The sequence below is a fragment of the Alligator sinensis genome, unplaced genomic scaffold (genome assembly GCF_000455745.1).
Source record: "Alligator sinensis unplaced genomic scaffold, ASM45574v1 scaffold216_1, whole genome shotgun sequence".
Taxonomy (NCBI): Eukaryota; Metazoa; Chordata; order Crocodylia; family Alligatoridae; genus Alligator; species Alligator sinensis.
Window position 1 is genome coordinate 2,654,024 of NW_005841868.1, and position 14,423 is coordinate 2,668,446.

Here is a 14,423-nt window from a genome sequence, read left to right on the forward strand (position 1 = left end):
CATATTCTCAATGTACACTGAGTGATGACAAATGATAGAGGGAACTGCAGTCTGAGCACAGGACTGGGAGCCAGGACTGCCTCACTCTGTACTTCAGGAGTAACAGCATTTACTTAATTCACAGGAGCCTGGGAGGCACTGGCTCTCATCATCAGAGCAACTGAGGACTCTAGGAGATGAAGAGAATGCTTGAAACTGGCCACTTATTTATTTTTATTGCCTTTTTCTTGATGCCTGACCTCACACAAGGGGCCACATTGGCAAAGCCACCTCCCTCTGAGTTCTCTGTCTGTTCTCAGCCTGATTTTTACCTAGTAGATGCCAGCGACGGGATGAGCTGCTCAAAGGGATTCAGTGCCAAATATCTCCATGGGGAAACTATGCACCAGGACATTATCAGTAATAATAAATAGGATTCCTGAGGCAAGTTTGCTTTGCTTTCCACTCTCTACCACATACAAAAACACACTTCCATTCCCTGCTGCATCTGTGGAGCCTTTCCTGTTCTTTGTCACCTTCAGCCCCTAAGGCTAAGGACAGAAATTCAAAAAGCCTGAGTCTGAGTTGATTCAATCTTTGCAAGTTAGTCTAACCTGGCTAGGCTAAATCAGTTTTGTAACCAGACAGACATCCCAGAAATGCAGGCACATGCCTGCAATAGCTCAGGCTACAAGCTGGGAGGTGCTAGAGTAGCCCTCCCTTTACTTCCATAGTGCTGAGCTGAGTGGGGCATGGCCAAGCCCCAGCAGGATTTCCCCCCTCCCCGTAGCAGCCCAGCAGGGAATGTTTATCACCCCTAACTCAGTGTTAATCAACTCATTAAGAAAACAAAGCTTCTCTCCATTAATTAATGGAGCTCTTGTTAAACAGCTCTTCCAAGGAAGGACATTATACTACCTGTTGATTAGCTCTAAAAAGCCTGTCTGCCTCTGTCCTGTCCCACAGCATGGACCATAGCCACCATGTGGTCTGCTAGCTAATGCTGAGGTGTCTGTGTAAGGGGGGGAGGAATAATCCCTGCTTAGCAGGGAGAAGCCAGGCAGACTGCAAGTCTGTGCTGATCTGCAGCCAGGGAGCAGAGGGGAAGGGCCAACCCTGCTGTGGAACAAAGAGCTCCACCCAGCCCAGAGAGCATGCTGGGGTGCTGGCAGTGTCTGGTTTATGTTAAACCAGCAAGGGGTCTGAAGTCTGGTACTACATTCAACTAGGTTTATCGCAAACTGGTTTCAGCCATTTTCAAACTGGTGTATGTGCACTGAACATCTGTTCTGTTACAGGTTTAAACCAGTTTCTGATCGCTTAAACCAGTTTATGTGTAATGTTTGTCCCTAGCCTAAGTCTCAAAATCTCTGCCGTTTCTCTTCCCACCACAAGGGCTCACACAGCAGCCAATAGTCATTTTGATGGCTAGTGGAGTTGCTGTGAGGCAATTGTATTGTTTCTTCCCTTCTTTCCCTCACAAAAACCTAGCCATAGCCCTCACCTCCTGCAAGAGGCTGAGAGCACAACCTCAGTTACACTTCCAAGCCACTTGTCATCTTACAGAATGGAGGATGGGGAACTGCAATAGGGGATCCCTGACCCCATTAGGTGGAATAAATAAGGAAAGGGGTGGACTGGCACCTTTTAAGGGCAGGGTTACTTCAGCTAAAAGGGGTGGAGCCTGGCGCTATAAAAGCTCAGTTCCAGGGACAAGCTGGCAGTCAGGCCCTGGCACAGCTGAGGGAAGAAACTCCTTGCCAAGACCTAAAGAAGCTGAACTACAAACCGTGAGTAGGCTTAAGAGGGCTAGACCTGGGATAAATCCCAATGGGAGTGAGTAAAAGCCTGGGGAGGGCCTGGGGAAAGGGTGGTTGGGCTGGATGAGTGGCTGGATGAAGTGTTAAGAGGCCACTGAGGACACTTATGTTGAGTGCAGTGAACATTTTTTATTTACAGGTATTTTGATAAACAACTTCTGGATAACTGATAAGGAGGCCACATGGTCAGTAGGACTCATAAGGCAGGGCTATTTGGGAATTGACTGATAAGGAGCGCCCAGGCACAGCGGGACTGGCTAATGTGGTGAGACTAACTGATAAAGGGGGATTGCACCCCGATGGGACTGACTGATAAGAGGGAGGGGGGCACGCACCCAGTGAGACTGAGAACTTACTTCATATTAATCATACACATCAAGACATGGCAGGAAAGAATCACTAGGTCACCAAGAAATTGGGAGAGCAAGTAGGTAAGGACTGACTGCCAGGAGCAGCAAAGCACTGCAGGACACCCCTCTGGCCTGCTACATGTGGTACATTGGTTAGGAACAGTTGTATAGGTAAGAACTTAAGGGCCACAAGGATGTAGGAGCAATTCAGTAAGACCTTAAAAAACATGTTGAAGATATGTATAGGACAGGCCCCAAACACTGGGATCTGATGTTGGCCCCACTAATGTTTGCTGTGATCGAAGCTCCACGGGCCTCAACAGGCTATTCCCTTTCTGAACTGACTGCCACAGAGAATTGTTGACATCATTAAAGAAAACCAGGGACAATAGAAAAGCCTGACCCAGAACCCCATGCATAACATGCGTTGCAAGGAAGAGGGTTATCTGAGACTTGAGTTTGCAACACTACTACTTCACAATAGAGCAAAGACCAGAAAAGAAGCACATAAATGAGGACTTCTTTTCCAGGAAGAGTTAAAACAAGAAGTATCCAATGAACAGACTCCAACCCTGAGACAAGGATGAAGGAAGGGGAGCATGTAAGGGACTCTGGGCCGCATTAGGTGTTGTGAGTGAGGAAAAGGCACCTTCTAAGGCCTGGGACTGCATAAGCTCAGTTCTGGGAATAACTGACAGACAGGCCCTGGCACAGCTGAGTGAAAGAGCTTTTTGTCAAGACCTGAAGAATCTGGGCTACAGACTGTGACTAGGCTTAGGAGGGCTGGAGCTGGGATGAACCCCAGTGGACATTACTAGATGCCTGGGGAAAGGCATCCCAACAGGAACTGAGTTTCTTGGTTTTTTTATTGTTTTGCAGAGTAGTCACCTGGCCACAAGGATGTAGGTGCATGGGGGTGCTGGATGGGAAGGTGGGAGGCTAGTGAGGGCACCTATAGCAAGTGCAGTGAATGTTTGTTATTTAGACATATTTCACAGAATCAGAGAAAATTAGGGTTTGAAGGGAGAGCAATTCCTGCAAAACTGATAACGGGCCCCTGCGAGCCTGGTGGGGCTGACTGATAAGGAGGCTGCAGCCTAACTTGCGAAAAGTAGAGAAACTGGCATAGAGTGGTGAGCCCAAGGAGCTGATTGGGCTGAAAAACCAGTAGGACTGATAGTAGACAGAAGGGGTCACATTGCAGGGGCCCAAGCAGAGGTGGCCCTATGATGTGATCACTGAAAGAGAGCACCTAAGGTTGCCCCTGGCTGAACCGTGAGCCTACTCAATCATAAAGACGTGGCAGATGGGAACTTCGGGAGGGCAAGCAGGCCTGGGCTGACCACAAGAGGACACCCGCGAGCCTGCAACAGGATCTAACTGAGAGTCTCTGCTTGCATATTTCTCCTGGCAAGTGATATCCCCAGCTGGGCCAGTTCTAAAGGGAGTGAAGCTGAGTAAGGACCCAAAGGACTTGGACACCCCACAAAGAGGACATCACTCGCTTAGCAACAGTATCTTTCCAGAGTGTGTGTGTGTCTAAGGAGCAAAAATTAATCCCCCAGGAAATGCAATTCCTGAGACAGGTGGAGTGCACACAAGGTTCAGGGGAGGCACTCACCCCTCCTTTCCCAGAACAGGTCATAGCCCAGGCTGAAAGTAAGAATGAGGCAGGAGGTCTCTGGGGCAAGCTGGTGGGAGCTGCTACTGGGCCTTGCTGCACTGCACCGCACCATGTTGGCCAGCAGGACTCTACCCATGGCTGGGCTTTGCAAAGGCATGTATGCCCTGCGGTGAACCACCCCCTTCCTCCCTTCCCCTCCCCACCCCAGGTTGCCCCTTAACTGTTACTTTCCTTCCCACCCTCCCTCTCCCTTTCTTTTTTAGGCCATGTGCTGAAAGAGCAGTTTCTGCTACTGTGGGAAACTTGTGGGTTTTCTGTGAATATTAAATACATGTTATGTTTTTGTACAAAGCCCTCATTCAAGGAATCTTCTTTGCATTGAAAAACATCTTATGTCTAGACCTCACCCTTAATGCCCTGAGTGGCATAAGAGATCTTCGGAGTGAGATGGAATATGACCCTTAGTCTCGGTGCCTCAGAATTGTTCCAGGGATAAGTACTTTATAGATGAAGGGTTTTCAGACCCCGTGGTGACAGAAGCTATAAGAGCATCTTTCTAGAGCAGTGGTTCCCAACTCAGGCAGCACTAGGCTCAAGTATCACATTTATTATGGTTATTCATGTTTGTTTTTTCTAGTTTGTTTAAAACATATGTTTCCAGTCTCTCTTTTTTACACACTGTAATAAAAAAAATTGTTTTAAATGGGGTTCCACTAAAGATAAAACAGTTCCCAAGCCTTTTTATTCTAAAAAGGCTGGGAACCACTGGTCTAGCCTATGCCAAGCAAAACTGCATGAACAACCTCCTCATACAATGCTGGATAACATCAAGAGCACCCTAAATTGCCACCAGTAAAGCAAGAGGACAAAAGCACTGTCAGTGTCCTGTCACTGCACAGAGAGGAAGCAGTTTGTCAGAATGTGCATAAGAAGAGGACCATGCCCCCAATGCAAAGTCAAAAACCCCCACAGTCCCTGCCAGTCTGACCACAGGCTAAAATTCCTTCCCAATTGCAAATATGGTGATCAATCTGACTCTGAGGGGAGGAGCAAAACCCTCAAATTAGCAACCTCTGGGTTTTAGTCCCAGCAGGAGCACTGGCATACCCCAGTCAAAATCCCCAGCCTTGGCTGCAGCCAGTGCTTTTGAGGGAAATGGAAAAACACCTCTTGACAGCTGTAACAGCTGGAGGGGAAAACATTCCTTTGCAGCACCATGTGGTAACTAGCAAAGCCCAGAAGCATAGGGGCAAGCCAAACACCCTTCACTCTGCTCTGCTACCTGGGAAGGAGGAACACAACTCCAAGTATACTATATCCTAATTGTAGAGCCAGAACTCCTCTGTCTGTCATCCTGTCCTCTCCATAAACTTGTCTTAGCTCTTCAATCCTGTTTTATAACCAAGCCAGCTGTGGAGCTCAGCCTCATTTTCCAGTTTGCATCCACTCTGGGCACTTCTTATGATCTCCAAGCATTTGTGATGGTCTCCTGTGCCCTTCATAGCACATTCCTGGCATTGCTACTCCTAGACCATCCATGACCAAAGCTTATCCAACCTCCTCTTGAAAGCCTCCAGTGAAGGAGATTCCACAGCTTCCCTAGGCAGTCTATTCCACTGCCTCGCTGTTCTAACGCTGACACAGAGTTTCCTGATATCCAGTCTAAAACAGTCTAGTATTCCCACAATATTCCCACCCTTTAGAGTGTGAAAAAGCGGGGGAGGAAATGCAATAGCTTTAGTTTATTTTGGACTTTCCTAGCATTTTGCAGAAAAAACAATTAGAACAACAGGATTTTTTTTCCAGTTGTAAGTTCAGATCCGTTGAGGTACCTTTTCTCTGCATGCTAAGGATTTCATAGACAATAGTAACTCAAATACAATAGTCACTCTACCTCCTCAAAGAGTTTACTTTCCAGATGTATGGACAAACAAGCAGAAAGGAGGAGAAGTGATTAAGTAGGTCATGATAACCATGTACAATGTGCCAGCCAAGCATGGTATGGCCACCTTCTAGTGGCTGGTCTATATCAAGGATATAAAGCCCTGATGACTGTTTGCTACTGTAAGTCACATGTAGCAGCCTGGGGGATCTTTTGGTACTGGAGGTCTAACCAGTTTTTCTGCTGATAACTTCTGATAACATTCACAGGTGTCTGGATATCTTTGGGATGCTACTTCTTACTCCTCTGAGGGGAAGGTTGGGCTTCTAGTCATAAGTCATGGGGGAAAATATTATTTGGGGGGGACCCCTGCCCCTCCCTCCCATAGGGCTGATGTGCACTGGTGCTCTATGCAGTGGCAGAGGAGCAGCTGCATGCCAAGTGGTGCTGGGCACTGCTGGATGGCAGTGCTGTAGTGCTGCTGCAATTGCCAGCCGCCACAAAAAGTTTCAGCCCCGGCTTTCTGCTGCATATGCTTCTAGTCCCCCTGAAGTGGTGGGTTTTGAGAGAGACAGAGAGGCAACAGGGACATGGCAAACTGGATTCATACACACCAGCCACATGGTACTGAAAACAAGGACAGAAGGATGCAAAGAGATGATAGGACTTGAATACATCCACTGACTGACTTGGAGTCAAATGGAAGTTTGACCCCATTTACATCAGGTACATTCAGACCCCATTTATATCAGGTCTGAGTTTGGTCCCTCAGGTTCCATTCTCCCAGTGTAGGTAACATGCTGATGCTATCCAGACTTAAGGTAGCAGCCTGTTTTCCAGCTCAGAGAAGAATCCTGCCCCATCCAAGACTCTTCCTAGCTATAACACATCAAGCAGACCAGCCTTACTTACCCAGGTCTGCCACTCCCTGAGACACTTTCCCTTAAGTCCCCCTGTTCCATGGTCCCCTGCCCCATCCCTCTAGGGTGGCTTTCTCAGGTGATATAATACACCTGGCCCCTTCCCAGCAGGGTCTGATCATTGTTCAGATCTAACTCAACCTTTATGAGGCTTCAGAGCTAACAGGGCACTGGATGGGCCAGCTCACACCCCTGCAATTCAAGGCAGGCTGTCATCATATCAACTCAAAGTTTTCTCCACAGTCAGGAAGGGTAGAAACAATGTGTTTTTAAAAAGGAGCTGTGGCCTACAGTACAAATCCCCGGCAAAGGCAGACTGTCACAGGCTCACACAAGACTCAGGGACACTTACATGTCTTGTTTTCTTTTCTTAGTGCTCAGAATGATTTTTGAGAGGAACCTGCATGTAGCCACACCACTAAGGAAAAGCATTGCCCTCTCCAAAGTGGCTGGCACCAAAGTCTACCTCAAGCTGGACAATGCTCAGCCCTCTGGCTCATTTAAGATCCGGGGCATCGGCCACTTCTGTAAAACGGTATGGATCCTGGGAACTGGAGGCCTGGGAGAAGGAGCATAGTCATGGAATAGCGGGGAAGGAGGAATGCATACTACAACCAAGATGTACTGTTGCTAGGAGGTGGCTGGATCCATTTGTAGCAGGCACAGAAAGGCATTCATATATTGTAGGTAGTGTTGGCTCAGAAAGCCAGCTTCTAAACTGGGATGACTGAGGAAAACCTGCCCTGGATTTCTGTGCCCATATAGGATGGAGCATAGAGATGGCCCCTGGGAGGAGATAACTGGAAAGAACAAGAACAGAGTTGGCAGGGATACTCACTATGCTCCCTGCCTCTTAGCAATGAGCAGAACCGGATGGGGTTTACCAGATGGTGGGATGGCAGCACACATCAGTCCCAAGACAGACACACAAGTCTACCCACCCAGCCACCTACTCCCAGAGGGAACTGGGGGTGGGAAATTGATGGGCCAGGACTGAGTGAGAGTCATGGAAGTGGATGTGGAAGGTGGCTTGAATGAGCGGGAGGTGGCATGGTGGCTTTGGCAGCACTGTGGACCATAGTGAAGGTACCACTAAAAAGCAGAGAGTACCTAGAGTATGACGCAGGGCACAATGACCTGAAATAACAGCTCAAATGTAGAACCAGGAGGGGGGCCACTCTTACAGGGTCATCAGGGTCATTACCAGCTCCCATTCATTCCTCTTCCTTTATCCCCACAGAAGGCGAAGAACGGCTGTAAGCACTTTGTATGCGCTTCAGGTGAGATACGCCAATCTGGGACACTAGCTCTCTCAGAATGGTGCAGTGGGTAGCTGATGTATCACACCAGAACCTCCTGGACTTGGCTCCTGCCCTTGTGCATATGTGTAAATAAGAGTCACAGGGGGCATCTACACGTGTGTTTAGATGTCTACATGCTCAGCTGTAGTCTACATGTGTCTACATGCTCAGCAGTAATGCATCACCATCTATACATGTGGCACTTTTAGGCCAGGATAAACTAATTAACTTCACCATATGATAGTACTGCCCAACACAAGTATTATCCTATGGTGGAGTTATTAGTGCACCACAATGCACATGTAGATGGTGACTGGGGCTGGCTAGGGCACGAGAGTGCTACAGCATGGGGGCTGCCTTCCAGCCAGCCCCGCACTGTATCATCCTCAGTTTCCTCATACCTGAGTCAGCCCCTCTGCAGCATGTTGAGCCAGGGCAGAGCAGCTCCAGACTAGCAGGCTGACCCCTAGGACTCTCTGCCAGCTGGGGCTGCACCACTCCTGCTCAAGGGGCTGCACTCCCAAGCACACATATAAACATTCGTGGCAGCGATTAAATTCTGGTGCAAATTACACCAGAATTTATTCAGTCATGCTAATTGCACATGAGATGCACCCACAGAGATGTGCAGAAAGCCCCAAGTGTGTGCCAAGCTGTGTCCTGCTGGCTGGTACTTGTAGTGGCAGGATGATTGCAAAGAGCCACCAGATGTGGATATGTAGGCTGCGGGGAATACAGCTAGAGAGTTTTACGCAGCTTTGGTCATGTGGGAGCTCAGCACTTCATTTCCTACTCTGTTCTGAAGCTCCCCACCCATGCCCTTGCATGCAGGATTTGCCCTTCTGCTGGCAGAGTGCAGGATTCTCAGCCTGGCATAACTGGGAATGGAAATTTGGACAGGACTAGACTCGTGGTGTCTGGGCCATACTGTCTGGTGTGACTTCACAGCAAATCACCTATTGCAAGTGGTTTAGAAAAATTATGTAATTCCCTGTGAGCTCCTGGCTTCATGGTGCTCAGTTCCAAAAAAAGCCTGTTACTAACTTGACTGAAAGTTGGCATTCACACAGGCTCTGATGGAAGAGGGCATGGCTACTGACTGTATTAATCATGACTTCCCCAGGGCACACCCATTACTATGCCCCTGCTAGGCAGCCCCCAGGACAGGCTGGGTTGGGATTGGGCATGGGGAGACTATGGGAGAGATGGTCCCCAGGATAAGAGAGGGAGTGGCACAGATTCTGTTGAATGGGGAGGAGTTGTGACACCTGATGCTACTGTTTTTAGGTGGTAATGCTGGCATGGCAGCTGCCTACTCAGCCAGGAATCTGGGTATCCCTGCCACCATCCTTGTTCCCAGATCCACCCCAGATTTCACCATCCAGCAGCTGAAGAATGAGGGAGCCACTGCTGAAATTGTGGGAGAGGTAGGTGTGTGTATCTAGCAGAGGAAGTGTACAAGAAACGTGTCTGTCTGTGCTGGGAGGTTCAATGTTTCTCAGTCTACCCAGAACCAGGGCGCAGCTAGATCTGGAGAGCAGATCACATTGTGGACTGTGAGGTACATTGCTCTGTCCATGTGCCCCCATGAGTGGACCCCGCTGAGGTCTCTGCTGTAGAGGGAAGAAACTAAGGGAGGGGGGAGTTGTGCCCACATCCATGCCAGATGTTCACATCAAGTTGTGTACATACCACAGCCTTCAGGAATCCATGAGGAGAGACCCGTTACTTATCCAGTCCCCATCCTCCTAAATGGTAAAAGACAAACTGTGCTGATGTCTCTGCATGGACTGGTGTCTGATAAAATATCTGTCTGCTCTGCAGGCAGTGGATGAAACCACTAAACAAGCCAAGGAGCTGGTGAAGAACAACCCTAAATGGGTCTATGTTCCTCCTTTTGATGACCCCCTCATCTGGTAAGTGGCCTGGGAAACAAGAGGGGTGGCTGGTGGGAGCTGGAAGTGCCACACCTTTAAGTCCCTGTTGGTTAATAACATGCCTGGTGCCCTGGCTAGCCAGGGGCAGTAGAGCTAAATCTATCAGCCTGTTGCCCCAAAGGGACCACTATGTGCACACGATGGGGTGGAGTCTCTAACGAGATGATGCCAAGGCAAAAATGTGACCTTTGTTGAAGCTGTATTAGCATAGTCACCATCGGTGTGCTAGGATGAAGCTCACAAGGTGGACTGCATGCATCTATTCACCACCCACCACTGTGGATGCAGGTTCCTCATAGTGCATCTTCAAATCAATGGGTCCACAGCAAACAGTGCTGCTAGCCTGGCTAAGGTACCTGCGTATTGGCCCCGAGCTGAGCTACAGAACATAGCACTTGAGCTAAGAGTGGGAATCGAGCTCCACGTCAGGGTTTGCTTAGCCCAGGGCCGTTCAGCTTCTAAGCAACTGGGGGCCATGTACCCCACAGACTGCAGCAGCATGGGCTGCATCATCATGGGCCACAGCCATCCTGGGCCACTTGTTGCACACGTGCCTTTTCCCCACCCCCAACCTACTGCACTGCCCACATAGGCATCCCAGCCTCACCCTCAGCACCCTGGCTGCAGGCTCCCTTGCTGCACAGCACCATGTGGGCACTCCAGGCTGCCGGATCCCCCAGCCTCATGGACTGCCCTGCCCTGCCCTGGCCCCTGTGTCCGGGGCAGAAAGTGGAAGTCAGAGGAGGGAGGGGGAGCCCAGAGTTCCCCAGTGCTGCTGCTACCAGAGTAATGGGGGGAGCGGCAGCTGTGTGGGAGCCTGAGGGGCAAAAATTAACCCCTTGTGGGCCACATGCAGCCTAGGAAACACCAGTTGGACAGCTCTGGTTTAGCCCATCATCTGACTGATGTCAGCTTGGGGCCTGCTCTCAGCTTTCAGCTACTGACAGGCCACCAAGAACAGCGTGACTCTCCAATGCAACCTGAGGTACTGTCTGAGGCTAATATGCCAGACCAGGCCAGAGCCTGCTTCTCTAGCTCTGCTGGTAAGCAGATGAAGTTTCACCTAAGTCAGTGAGAAGATGCTGGGACAACTGCAGACTCAGGACCCACATTGTCTGAGGCCTCATGCACAGCTCAGTCTGGGCTGTTCATCTTGGTTCATCTCTACTCCTGACCTTCCTTTCCCCACAGCACTGACTGCTCCTACTGTCTCCTTGCAGGGAGGGACACACATCCATGGTGAGGGAGATGAAGAAAAGCATGGAGTCCAAGCCTGGGGCAGTGGCCCTATCTGTGGGAGGAGGGGGTATGCTGTGCGGAGTGATCCAGGGCCTCCGGGAGGTGGGCTGGAAGGATGTGCCCATTATTGCCATGGAGACTAAAGGGGCACACAGCCTGAACGCAGCCATAGCTGCTAGGAAACTGGTGACACTGCCGGAAATCACCAGGTGAGTGGGGGCAGAGAGGAGGAATGTTGGTGGGGAAAGGGGAGCATTGCTCTGGGCCGGCAGCTTGTGACCCAGTATTTAAGGAGAGGGGCTATGGCAACAGGGACAGAAAAATCATCCAAGCCACGATGGGGAGATGCTCCTGGTCTTACGGGGTTTCTCCTCCACATTCTCTATTCTGCAGCCCAGGTGCCTTGGATTCTAGATGCGCTTTGTCTTTGATCATTCCCCATCCCACTGCACTCCTATGCCAGGGCATCTCTACCCAGGCATACATGCTCTCAAATGGCATAGTGATCCTGCCCCATGGGGCTAAGAGGAGATGGGAGACAGTTCTCCATGCTGTTCTCCCCTCCCTAAGGACAACTACTTTGTGATCTAGGAGGAGGCAGGAAACAGCTTATGCTGGTGGTGGATAGCTTATGCCAGCTGTCTGCTGCCCTTGGCATGGATCAAAAGGGAGAAGGGGGAACCTGAGGAGAGAGAGAGAGACAAAAGGAAGTTGTTCTGATTTGGGATTACTCACTGCTGCCCCCTCACCATGTGGCCATAGCACTGGAGACTGGACTTAGCCCTGCCCTGAGGGTGCAGCATCAACCCAGTCCCCAGCTCTGCCTAGAAGGTTGCTAGAGGCAGCAAGGACTTACTCCTCAGCTGGCTCTAAACCAGCTTCCCACACACTTGCCCCATGGTCCTTAAAGAGAGCTGGTAACAAATGTAACAGGGGCACTTCTCAGAGACTCTACTATCACTAAGAAATATTTCTTCCTCCTCTCCCCTCCTGGCTGCAGTGTTGCTATGAGTCTTGGGGTAAAGACAGTGGCAGCTGAGGCACTAAGGCTGGCCCAGGAGCACCCTGTCTTCTCAGAAGTCATCACAGACCAAGAGGCCATTTTAGCTATTGAAAAGTTTATGGGTACGTAACAGGCCTGTATGTGTGGGCATACACATATGCACACACACACTCACACAAACACAATGGAAAGTCTTGGCTGCTCATCAGCAGTGTACACAGTGGCTAGCAGCGAGGCCCGTCATCGGAGGGTGTGCCCCCCAGTTATCTGCCTTGATGTGTACTAGCATTAGCCACCATCTGTCCCATCCTGCAGCCAGCCTCACTGCACACACAGTGGCTGACTGCTCCAGTATCTAGCCACCCCCATTAAATCTCCCTCCAGTGGATGATCTGGGGTAAAGGACTCCTCCTCCCTCCCCTTCTTACCTGCAATGATAATGGTGTCTCAGTGCCAGGCCAGGCCAGGCCAGTAGTGGCTCTCTCACAATCCTTTGTGCTCCTAGAGGAGTGACTCGCAACCAGGGTGCATGGTTCTTTCAGATCCTTTCAAGGGTGCTGTGGGGTGCCACGCAGTGTTAGGACCGTTAGGTGTGCAGACATGATTCACAGGATAAACCCAGAGATTACTGCAAACAGGAATCCATAGTGTTCAAAATGTTCTGACTTGCTGTGAACTTTCTGGGTGTCCCCCCACAAGCACACACATGCAGGGGCATGTGTTTCCCTTGGGACAAATAGCAGCAGCCCATATTTGTGCCACTGCTATTTGTCCCTGGGCACACCCTGCATGTGCATTCTGGTGTGTGGCAAAGGAACCCAGACAGGGGAGAGGAAGTTAGAAGCATTACCTGGGGATCTGGGCATCTCCTGGGGCAGCAGCAGCACTGAGCCCTAGCTGCTCGGATCCTGGCCAGCAGCCAGAGAGTAGTTTTGGCTGGCCAGACTCTGGTTTTTGGGAGCTCATGCTGCTACCACATGTGCTGCACCACTATTTTTACCAGAGGTTTTTTTTTGGTACTAGGATCTCATGGTGTCAAAAAAACACTGCTACACTGCAAATTAGTGTATGGGTTCACATGTGTTGCATGCAGTTTGCAGCACCTCAAATGTGCCCTCTGAGTTCTTTGCAACAGAAGAATTGCTCTAATATTTTTTGGTAGTCAAAAAACAAGTTAAAACTAAGAGCTGGCATTTTCCAAAGGATGCTTTGAGTCCAATGATGGGAGTATTGAGTCTAAAAAGGTTGAGAAACAGTGCCAGTGCTAGTGAGAACCTGCCTGACACTCAAGACTCAAGGATGAAAGGAACAAGAGTGTCCCCTGCTAGTCATTATCCAGCAGCTGCCTACATGGTTTTGATGCTACTAAAGACCAGCAAGATCTGTGGCACCTTTGACAATGATCAAACAAGTCATTTTCTCCAGGTCTCACACCCAGGAAGAGTTCCCATGAACTCTTCACAGTCACACTAATGCTATTTGGGCTGATTCTGTCCATATGCCCTTTCACAGAAAGATGCCTCAGGGGGATGTAGTCTTCATTTGATCCAGACCAGATTTTAAGCCTAAACCTACTCTTTGAAGATGACAAGCGCAAGAAATCCAAGAACCAGCAACTTCTCCCCTTCCATGCTAGCAGGGTTCATCATGGGTCCTACCCAGGGGTTGAGCCAGCAGCTGAATCTGTGTCCCTCCCAACCTGGCATAGATATGGGGAAGAGCAGCAGGAGAAGGAACTTCCCCTACCTGCCTTTCATGGGCAGCCACCCCTTGTGGAAGGCACCACCCCCACCACATGGACACCCCTGCAGGAGGACAAGCAAGTCAGGCTAACTAGTAGGGTGAAAGTGCTAGACTTTAGGAAAGCTGATCTCAATGAACTCAGGCGATTAGTCAAGGACGCACTGCAGAGTAGGAGTTTTGAAGTGATGGGAGCCCAAGAAGGGTGGCTGTGCCTTAAGGAAACGATCCTTTGGGCACAAAGCAAGACGATCTCCGAGCAAGGCAAAAGAGGGAAAGGGGCCAGGAGGCTTCCCTGGCTGACCACAGAAATCCAGGGCAGCCTAAGGGCCAAAAGGGGAGCACATAAAAAGTGGATACAGGGAGAGATCACCAAAGACGAATACACCTCCTCTGCTCATGTTTGTAGGGAGGCAGTTAGACGGGCCAAAGCTACCATGGAGCTGAGGATGGCAACCCAAGTAAAAGACAACAAGAAATTGTTTTTTAGATATATAGGGAGTAAAAGGAAGGCCCAGGGAGGAATAGGACCCCTGCTAAATGGGCAGAAACAATTGGTGACGGACAGAGAGGACAAGGCTGAACTCCTCAACGAGTTCTTTGCCTCAGTGTTCCTAAGAGAGGGGCA

At 49.8% G+C, this 14,423-nt stretch overlaps 1 protein-coding gene across 2 annotated transcripts in view; it reads left to right on the forward strand.

Moving 5' to 3' along the window:
- The first annotated feature begins 1,696 nt into the window (after positions 1 to 1,696).
- Positions 1,697 to 14,423, forward strand: part of LOC102384829 (L-serine dehydratase/L-threonine deaminase) — a 16,555-nt gene continuing 3,828 nt past the window's right edge. Inside the window, exons 1-8 of one of the 2 annotated variants that reach the window (XM_025192784.1) lie at positions 1,713 to 1,769; positions 1,939 to 2,064; positions 6,950 to 7,110; positions 7,816 to 7,855; positions 9,164 to 9,303; positions 9,701 to 9,792; positions 11,034 to 11,261; positions 12,053 to 12,177. In XM_025192784.1, the coding sequence (XP_025048569.1) occupies positions 6,958 to 7,110; positions 7,816 to 7,855; positions 9,164 to 9,303; positions 9,701 to 9,792; positions 11,034 to 11,261; positions 12,053 to 12,177 (778 nt within the window). In that variant the 5' untranslated portion in view covers positions 1,713 to 1,769; positions 1,939 to 2,064; positions 6,950 to 6,957. Of the gene's footprint in view, positions 1,770 to 1,938; positions 2,065 to 6,949; positions 7,111 to 7,815; positions 7,856 to 9,163; positions 9,304 to 9,700; positions 9,793 to 11,033; positions 11,262 to 12,052; positions 12,178 to 14,423 lie in introns of both variants that reach the window. The other variant, XM_014526169.2, reaches the window with a different exon arrangement.